This window comes from Cannabis sativa, chromosome 8 (genome assembly GCF_029168945.1).
Source record: "Cannabis sativa cultivar Pink pepper isolate KNU-18-1 chromosome 8, ASM2916894v1, whole genome shotgun sequence".
NCBI lineage: Eukaryota > Viridiplantae > Streptophyta > Magnoliopsida > Rosales > Cannabaceae > Cannabis > Cannabis sativa.
In genome coordinates this window covers 12,306,913-12,317,756 of record NC_083608.1, presented here as the reverse complement: position 1 = coordinate 12,317,756, position 10,844 = coordinate 12,306,913, and the positions used below count along the sequence as shown (strand labels likewise).

General features: G+C 32.9%; 1 protein-coding gene across 1 annotated transcript; it reads left to right on the top strand.

Annotated features, from left to right (window-relative positions):
• Window positions 1-201: 201 nt before the first annotated feature.
• LOC115698895 (protein FAR1-RELATED SEQUENCE 5-like) lies at window positions 202-3,727 on the top strand. Its single transcript, XM_030626097.2, has 2 exons — window positions 202-332; window positions 1,176-3,727. The coding sequence occupies exon 2, from the start codon at window positions 2,128-2,130 to the stop codon at window positions 3,541-3,543; it is 1,416 nt and encodes a 471-aa protein (XP_030481957.2). The 5' UTR covers window positions 202-332; window positions 1,176-2,127; the 3' UTR covers window positions 3,544-3,727.
• Window positions 3,728-10,844: the final 7,117 nt, after the last annotated feature.

Genomic DNA, 10,844 nt, shown 5'->3' with positions numbered 1-10,844 from the left:
AACTATATATCTATTGGACAAATGACTTAACTGAGAACAAGAAAAAATAGTTTAAAATAAATTAAATATGGAATACTTAATGAGCTTACAGAAAGGTCGGAAGTCATGCTTTAAAGATCAAACATTATTGAGAACTTATTTTATATGTAGAAATGACAGTATTTTATTAATTAAGTCTACCTAACAACTACTATCTACTTAAATAACCTACCAAACACATAAAACTCACTTTCTACTTTTTTTTTCCAACAAACTCACTTTCTAGTTATCATGAAGGAAGCACAAATAAATTGAAGGCAGCATGTATCCCTCCCCACCATCATCCTCATCAGGTTTAATCCCCTTTCTTTTTAATAGTTTATTGCTCTTGTGTTTTATTTACCCTAAATTCTCTAAAATCTTATTTTTGATTAATTTTTTTATTGAATTAGTTGAGACCAATAGTTATTTTCATTCACTTTTCCACATTGTAACTTTCCAATAGTTGAGACCAAGAAGGTTGATCCTATATATTTTTTTTAATTTCACATAAACATGTGACACGTGTTGAAATAAATATAAAACACAAGTTACGTGGCTTTAATGCATGAATTGGATTAGAAGTGTATTCTCTCTTTTATTTATCAAATTGAACCCCCAGTCATCAGAAAAGAAAATAAATAACTGTATTTGAATTTTTTTTTTTCATCAATAGATCTCTTTGAATAAAATAAAATCTTTAAACAAACATAAAATTAAAAAAAAAAAAAAAGTGAGTTAAAATATAGAATATAGATAACTAATTAACTATTTTTATCATGCATGTGCAATAGTTTTTATTCCTTCTCTAACAATACCATGATCAGTAGTTAAAAGTTAAAATGGATGGTGAGTAAAATATATAATCCATAAGCCCAAAAGTGTAAAGACAAACAAAGAAGGACTACTGAAAATTACTAATAAATCTTTTTTTTTTTCTTATTTCTTCTGAATTTACAAATAAATCTTCTAGGTAATAGAGAGATGATAAACAAATAGATTTGAGAGATAGAGTTAGATTAGACGTGAGCAATTTTCTTTTTTAATATTTACACTTTTTTTTGATAAATTTTAATATTTATACTTAATAATGAACATAGGGTGTATATTGATTGATTATATTATATATATATCTCTATATATATCTTCATTTACAGGTTTTATGTGGGCTGACTTTGTCTAAAAGTTATTGTAATAATGACCAACGTTGATCCTTTTTCTTCACCCAAGTGGCCACCAATAAAAGAAGCATTCGGGATTCAAAAGAAAATATGTGAAATCACTACAAATGATGTTGTGGGAAAAACATTACCATCCGTCGATGAGTGGAAATATTTTTTTACAACATACGCGAAGTATACCAGTTTCAGCGTCCGAAGAGATGATGTTGTCCGCGATGATGAAGACATTATCACGATGAGGAGGTGGGTTTGCTCCAGTGAAGGATTTAGAAGACAAAAATATATTGATATGCCTGAAAGACAAAGGAGACCTAAACCTATCACAAGAACTGGTTGTGGGGTGGCGTTTAGAATATTGCGTTCAAGGGATAAGACATGTTACACTGCAAAAGAATTCGTGATACAACACAACCATCCCACTGCCACTACCTTAGAAATGAATTACCTGAGATCGAATCGTGAGGTCCTAGATTCAATGGTTGCCCAAGTAAGAACTATAAATAAATTGGGGATCAAGACATCTAATATAATGGCACATGTCGCACTACAAGCTGGGGGCTATTAAAATGTTCCTTACCAATTGAAAGATGTTTACAATGCTGTTGCCAAATAAAGGAGATTGGAGAGCATGGAAACAGATGCTGAAGGGGCTCTTGGCTATCTAGATTGTGCAGTAAGAAAGGACCCAGAACTGTTCTTGGATTATCAATGCGATGACGAAAATAGATTGTCAAATTTATTCTAGGCAGATGGATACTCTCACCGAGATTATGCTGCTTTCGGGGAAGTACTTGCTTTTGACACCACTTACAAAACTAACAAGTATAACAAGCCTCTTATTATACTACTTGGTGTTAATAATCACTTTGGAAGTTGCGTATTTGGATTAGGCTTACTACTTGACGAAAGCCTCGAGACATATTGTTGGATGCTGACAAAGTTCCTAAAGTGTATGAATAACAAGAAGCCTTTAGTTGTGATAACTGATGGTGATCCGGCCATGAAGGTTGCAATTGACATGATAATTCAAGGAGCATTCCATCGTTCATGTACATGGCATATATGTAACAATGTATTCAAACGTGTTCGTGATCCTCATTTCAAAACTAACTTCAAAAGGCTAATGTATAAATACATGTCCGAAGAAGAATTTGAGATGGAATGGAAAAATCTAATGGACGAATATGATCTACATGGAAGTGAGTGGTGCGTAAAAAGTTATAATGAAAGGCACACATGGGGAGAGGCATTTGTAAAGGGTCACTTTTGTGGTGGAACGAGAACTACACAGAGGAATGAGTCAATGAACTCAGCCTTGAAGAAATTCCTTGAAGCTTGTTATCCTATCCGAGAATTTATCTCATGCATTGATTTGTCTTGCATGAAGTTACAGCACACAGAAGCTCAAAGAACCTTCATAAGCAAGTTCACCACTGCTCAATTGCCGCCGTTCACAGATCCGGTGAGGCCTTACTACAAAAATGCAGCTGAAATATACACTCGAGACATTTACTATAAAGTTGTCGAACAAATAAAAGATGAGCGTGCATGTGTAGTTTTTAACCCAGAAGACTTTGGGGATCACCTCCTTCTTAGCTTTAATAGGTTTCAACATGGGCAAATACGCTACAAGGTTCAGTACTACAAGATTAACAACCACTTCAGTTGTGATTGTTTATTGTTTGAGACTGACGATTATCCATGCAAGCATATATGGGCATGCATGAAATACTTGAACATAATGCTTATACCCCCCTCGTTGATTTTGAAGCGTTGGACCAATGATACGAAGCTTACAACGCTAACCACAAGCAATGAAGCTGGTTCCACTGAACAAGACGAGCTCATACAAATGGCAAGGTATGACTCCCTTAATTCGGACACTAACTTGTTGAATATTTATGCTTCGACACTAGACAACTCTTTTGCATATGTAAAAAATAAGATAGCACGCCTCACTGCATATTGTAAGGATGCTTTCGATCAAACCTCAAAACAAGATGAACAAGCGTCAGAATCATCTCGTGGACATCAAGACAATCCAAACATTGTGAGGGATTCGGTAAATGTGAAAACTAAAGGCATGGGAAATCAACAAGGTGGTCGAAGTGATGGAAACGATAATGAATCGGGGAAGAAAGAGAGAGAGTGTAGAATATGTAAGGGTACAGGTCACAATTTACTCACATGTCCACAAAGACCACAAACCATGCATCATAAGCAAATTGCTTCATCTAGCCGACGAGCTTCACCTTTAAGTCATGGTGGATCCATCGAGCATAGCCAAACGAGTAGCTTTATATATGATGATTCAACTCAAGACTCCTTACACTCCTTCAACTAAAGTATGCAGTGTGTTCTATAATTTTAAGTTTAGTTACTAACTTTATCAAACTCATTTAAGCTTCATATTATATGTGCTTTGCATGACAAGTGTGTTGTGTTTGTAGAATTTATATACATGCTTGTTTTGAAATTGTTTAAATTAATTACTCAATATTTAGCCAAAGCATAAAATTTAATTGGTATTCTTATTTGTTGTGATAGTCCATGCAAAAATTATATATGGGATGCAATTTTTTTTTTTTAAATTTTGTATTTCTTTTTATTTATTCTGGGCAAGTCTAAATATAATTACACAAGTATTTTTTTTAAAATACATAAGTTTACAACTGAAAATAATAATAATAAAAAAATATAAGTTCATAAACGTCCAAATATCATGAATGGTGCCCATTTATGAACATCTATCCCAAAACACATGCACATATATTCTAGTTACATTTTTTGTGCCAATAAAAGGGTGGATTGACATTTACACCCTTCATTAATTGATGTAAAATACCATTATTGACCTCAACATCATAATAAAAAATTGGTTAAATATTAAATAGGTTAGAGTAACCTACACTAACCAGTTAAAAAGTGGTTTCTAAATACAATAAATGTCTCCTACTGATGTTGTAGTTTGGAGTAGCTCTTTCCTCACAGATCATAGGGAAGCCCACAAAAACTCCATCATCAGGAAGTTGCAGTAGCAAAAAGCTTTTACCAACTTAACATTGTTGCATATACACGATTTGTGATTTCGGACACTGCCGAACTGTGCTTTTTCTCTGGTGATTTTTACCACACTCGTTAGTATTATTTACTGGAAATGGATCCAACCGCAAAGGAAGGGAACAAGCTTACAGAAGCACCCATTATACAAGAAGAGATAGGAAATGAAGGGGAACCAAAAATAATGGAAGCCCCAGAGGAGGTAACGGATACAGGGGAACTGCTCCAAGATGCAGGGGAAATAGATGAAATGAGGCAGCAGTTCTTCGATTCTATGTCCCTCGAACTGGAGGCAGATGTGGAGCTAAGTGCAAAAGTTACAAGGAAAGGTGTTTTGGCTAAAACCTTTGGAAGAAGGACAGTAGCAAGGGGTCGAATGAAAGAAATTTTATCCAAGATTTGGAAACTACAAGGGGCATGTCGATTGAATACAATGAAACCTGGCTTATGGGGCATTTTCTTCGATAATGAGAATGATAAAAAAGAGGTACTCAAAAAAAGACCATGGCTGGTCAATGGAGCTTTACTGAACATTATCGACTGGCCTGAAGATGGTTGCTGGGAAGATGTCGATATGAACAAAGCCAGGTACTGGGTTGAGGCCCATGGTTTACTGACGCCATATCTCACATGGGAAAACATTGATGTGATTGCAAAGAAGGTGGGCGAGTATGTTGATTTCGATAGAGCCCCAGGGGCCATTATCGCGCGGAGAGGATTTTTAAAGTTACAAGTTGATATACTCCTGAATCAAAGATTAGTGGAAGGCTTTTACTTGAACTTATCAAGGGATAGGAAAGAATGGGTACAATTTAAGTACCATAAACTTCCAGCAATATTCTTTACCTGTGAACATTTGGCTCACTCATATGGGAAATGCGATCGGCCACAGGAGTTTGCATATCCTCCCATTGGAAAGGTTGTCCCTCTCTACGGGGCATGGATCAAAGTAGGAGTTCCGATAAGAAATTATTTTGACCCTGCTATTCCGAGAATGAGAGTCCCTAAAAAAAGTCGAGATTCCGTCGTGAGGCCGACGGGGGAAACCAAAGATAAGGGCAAGATGGTCATATTTGGGGATGAAAGTGACGGAACAGCTACAGGGAGATAATGCCCAGGAATGCAGCTGTTGGGTTTTATGCCCTAAATAAAACTCCATTTCAATGTAATCCAATTTATTCAATATCAATAAAGAAACATAAGTATTTTTCATTCATTTGTATGTTTTGGTTCATGTAATCAATTGCTTGTCTATTTGATTTATAAATTCATCTGAAACCCTTTTCACATACTTGATCCTGTTTATTGTGTTGTCAACACAGTGGAAAGTAAACATGATTACGTGAATAAAGATTCCTAGATTTATCAGACATAGGGTTTTACTGATATGATCATCTACAACAAAGTTTACTTGCATTTGGTATAATGCTATGTTCTTTCCAGAGCATTGGTTAAAGTAAAGCTTAGGTTGGGTGCATGGAGTATGCATCGGAAGGGACCGATATTGAACTTTGACATATATTTATTAAACTTACCGTAATATCTATTCAAGTCAATATCGCCTAGTTGATCCTAGATCAAATGATCTAAATCCTGATATGATTAGGTTCAATCTCAAGAGTGTTATTCGTGTTCTTTGATTTGTTAGTTAAGCCTACTTTTGGGTCAGGGTGATACGTACATTTTGGGAACACGGTAGTGCAATTGAGTGGGAGCGCTAACATAAATATGGAATCTATAACTTCTATCTGGCGAATAGAAAGTAAAGGATGATTTCTTTCGAGCTTGGCCAAACGAAAATAAATGGTGGAGTACTCATTTCACATAGCTGAAATATCATTTATACGGGGTTAAGTGTTTTAAGGATAAAATACATTGTAGGGTGTCACGGTAATCTAATCCCTTTACAGTGTAGATCATCCATATAGAGGATCATTGATCAAATTATGATTATAACAATGGATAACTAATGACGTGTCTATATGGTGGAACATATAGAGAGTTCTATATTCTGAGAGTGCAATTCTAAGTTCTATGCGTGGATTCAACGAAGAATTAATAAGTCAATGAATTTAAGTTATAAATTCTTGATCTGCTTATTGGAAGCTCGTATATATAGACCCATGGTCCCCCCCCCCACTAGTTTAGACAATATTACTTGTAAGACTTATTTAATTGGTTTTGATTAATCAATTATAATTCTCAAATTAGACTATGTCTATTTGTGAATTTTTCACTAATTAAGGGCGAAATTGTAAAGAAAGAGGTTTTAGGGCATATTTGTTAATTAAGATACTTTGAATGGTCTAATTAATAAATATCATAAATGATAATATTATTTAATAATTATTTATAGTTATTAAATAGTTAGAATTGGCATTTAAATGGTTGAATTTAAAAATTGGCGTTTTTGAGAAAATGAGATGCAGAAATGATAAAACAGCAAAATTGCAAAAAGTGAGGCCCAAATCCAATATGCCATGGCCGGCCACTTTAATAGGGTTTATCATCTGATATTTTCATTATTTTAATGCCAAATAATTCAAACCTAACCCTATGTGGCATGCTATAAATAGATAGTGAAGGCTTCAGGAAAAATAGACTTTCACATCTTATTTCCTTCAGAGAAAAACCTGAGCCTTCTCTCTCTATACCTAGCTGCCACCTTCACCCTCTTCTTCTTCCTTGAATTTCGAACCTCTTAGTGATAGAGTAGTGTCCACACACAGCAAGTAGTACCTCAATCATAGTGAGGAAGATCGTGAAGAAAGACATTCAACAAGAAGGAGATTCAACAATAAAGGATGGAGAGAAAGAGATCCAGGTTCAGATCTTGATAATACTCTGGGACAAAAAGGATACAAGGGTTAGAGATCTGAACGGAAGGAGACATTTTATTCTGCTGCACCCAATGTAAGGTTTCTCATACTTTATATGTGTTTAATTTTATAATCATTTTAAAAGTTCATATTTAGGGTGTTAATCAACATACTTGTGAGTAGATCTAAGATCCTGGTAAAATAATTTCCAATAACTGGCCCCAGAGCCATGGTAATTGATTTGCTTGCAAGAAATTTGGACTTAAAACGATTTGTCTGTGTTTTGGATGGTATCATGTTGTTTGTGTGTTGTATGATGATTAATTGATGTTTGTGAATTTTCGTGAAAAATAATTGAAAATCTGTTTCTGGAATTATTTTTATTGGATAGTTTGGAAAAAATTAAGCAATTTACTTTTTTACAAAACTCAATTTCGATTTTATTTGAATTAGTTATAATTTTTTGAAAATTGGAAAACTATCAGGGAGGTGTCACTCACCTACGCGCGCGCATGAGGGGCTTCCCTCGGATAGCACGCGCTCAGACACAGTTTTGTGTCTGAAACTGAGCTTCTGCGCGCGGAGAGGCTGCATACAGCCTCCTGTGCCGGTGTTTCTCGGTCAGGCCCCCTGTTGCACGCCCATGGACAGTATGCAATGCATACTGTCCGTACAGCTCGCAAATTTTTTCGTTTTCTTCGATTTTTCATGCTATATCATGGAATTAACTTCCGATTTTTTGTGTAGTTTTGTATTTTGATTTTTACTTTTCAATTTTTCAATCTAATATCAAAAATAAATTAATTTGAATTTTTTAAAATTAATCTTAGATATTAGTGTTATTTGAATTTGAAAACAAGTAAAAATCTATCTTTTTGCTTGATTTTATATCTTATTTTTAAATTTGATTATTTTGTCTTATTTTTAAATTTAAAGGTCAATATTAAATTTTTTTTAAATTATTTGACCTTATTTAAATTTAAAATAAGATTACTATAATCATGTAATTTTAAATAGAAGTAAGATATTTTGCTAATTTTTTAAATTTTATTATTTTTATTTAAATTAAATTATAAAATCTGAAAAATATTTTTTTTATTATTTTATATTTAATTTATAAAATAACTTTAAAAATTTAAAAGGTGCTTAGCAATTATTTTTGAAATGTTATTTAGGTTAGTTGAAACCTATTTTTTCCAAAATTGTAGGTTTAATTTTAAATTTTTATTATTATTATTTTATTTTATTTAAATACCGAATTTTTTTTTTAACTATTTTCAAAAATAATTAATTAAAATTAAATAAATCCTACATCCAACTATCCAATTCATCTTGTTGCAGGAGTATGTGTTTTAGCTTGTGTGTAAGTGTTATAAAACCTATTATTGCTTGATCTAAATTGCCATGGTTAACTTGTTTACAGATCCAATGATCTGATTTTAACCCATGGTTCAATTGTCAATAGGTCAAGTAAATAATTTGTAACAGGTAAATTTTACAATCTTGTTTCATCTGTGTATGACCTAGCAACATGATAAGATCCATCCAAATGTGTGCCTGTGTGAGCCTATGTGTTTAATTTTGTTATAGATGCATATAGGTTGTTGTTGCTAAATGAAATATCATAGTTTTTGATAGATTTTATTTAGGCCCATTTAGTTTTTGGGCTTATTCAATTAATAACAGTTGTTCATTTTAAAGTTAAATTCCTCTCTTTTGGGCCTTGTGTGAGAGTTGGGGGCCAATAGAAGTGGGTACGACATACTGAACCCAGCTCCCCCTCACATGAACTACCCCAATTGTGAAGGCCCATTTGCCTAATTTGGATAACTGTACTAGGTTAATTAAATTAGTTTAACCTAATAAAATTGATTAGCAACATAAATAATTTCATTTATTTTGAAATTAATTTAAGAAAAACATAGTTTAATGAATTATATTCAAAGCTAAACTATATGTATTTTCTTATTTTTTAATTAAATATAGAATTATAACCAACTAGATTCTTTCTGAAGCTTAATTTAAATTATTTCATTAAATATTCCTATTTAAGTTGAAAATCAGTTATTTCTAACTTATCAACTTAAATCTGAATATCTTTTGAATTTCAAATTTCAAAATTAAGTTGAGGAATTTTAGGAATTGGTTATTAAGATTCTTTAGATATTTTTTAAGTTGATTTTTTTTTTTTAATATTAACTCAAAATGGAATATTTTCAAATTAAGTGGTTACAACTTAATTTTATATTTAGTTAAATCTAATTTGAAAGATATTTAAGTTGATTTTTTAGATTCTTGTAAACAACTTAAACAAGATATTTTTTCAAATTTATTCTATTTTAAATTTCGAATTTATTTTTCGAATTTAAATAATAATTGAATTTTTTTTCATTATTATAATATGGAATAAATGATTAAATAAAATACATATTATTAAATAATGAGCTTTAATCAAGAGACATTCGATCTCCATTGTTTGTTTTACATAGCTTTTATTTTAGTGAGTAATTCTCCCTAATGGAGGAACGTTCATTAGCAAGTTAGCACCGTTTAATCTCGAAAGATAAGTAGCTTTGTAAGTGTTTTATATGGTATTGATCACCCTAATGGTGGCGACTGTATTTGACTTACAAAATATGAAACAATGGTGGAAGCTCATAAGAGAGAATAACCTTGACTCTCGCCTAAACGGGACAACGCTGGATTCCAATCTTGATCGAATAAAAGGTTGCTAGGATGATTATCATTTTAGATGAATTGACAACTCTATTCAATGAATGATGCTTTGAATCTCGCCTAAACGGGATTAATGTATCGGTTTTGTTGAAAACCTTGGAAGATAAACTATGTTAGATTTAGTATTTTTATAACATATGTGATTATTTGTTATTTTCTGAACATGTGTATGAATTCATTTGAACCAAAACCTTACTTCTGTCTTATTGATGTGTTGTAGTGCCAATATGAATAACCCTCATCCCGATCCACTCCTAGTTAATATCTTAGCAAAAGAACTCTATAGTGTGCAAATGCGTCCTGGTAGTTGCATAAACTCGCACCTATTGATGATGAATCTGAAGTTCCAAAAGGCAAATCTACTGGGAATTGAATTATCACAAGAACAATGGCTACAATTCATACTTAATAGCCTTCCTCCGGAGTATAATGGATTTGTTGTATCTTACATGATCAACAATTTTAACTCCTCCGACATGGACAAGCTCGAAGCAGAATTACGAGCCCATGAACGGAATTTCATTACAATGGGACCTCCTGGGTTTACAAATCTTAATCAGAGGAAAAGGATTAAGCATGAAGGCTCTAACAAAGCTGCTTCTTCAAGTACAATTATCAGACATAATCTTCTATGTTCAAATTGTAATGAAAAGGGACATCAAGAAGAACGATGTCCCCTGCTTCTAAACAATTCAAACGAAGGTAATGCTTTTGTCTTTGAATCATGTGTTTTAGAGAACGACAAATCCACTTGGATTGTTGATTCTGGGTCTACTAACCATGTATGTTCTTCATTGCAGCTGCTTGAAACTTGGGAAAATCTGCTTCCAGAAGAGTTAAAGCTTAAAGTTGGGAATGGCGAGTTAGTGTCGGTCAAAGCTAGAGGAAAAGCCCTCATCAAGTTTCAACAAAGATTTTTAATTTTAGAAAATGTTTTATTTATTCCAAACTTTAGTAGAAACTTGATTAGTGTTTCATGTTTACAAACACAATCTTATATATTGAATTTTTCGAGTTCTTATTAGGGGTG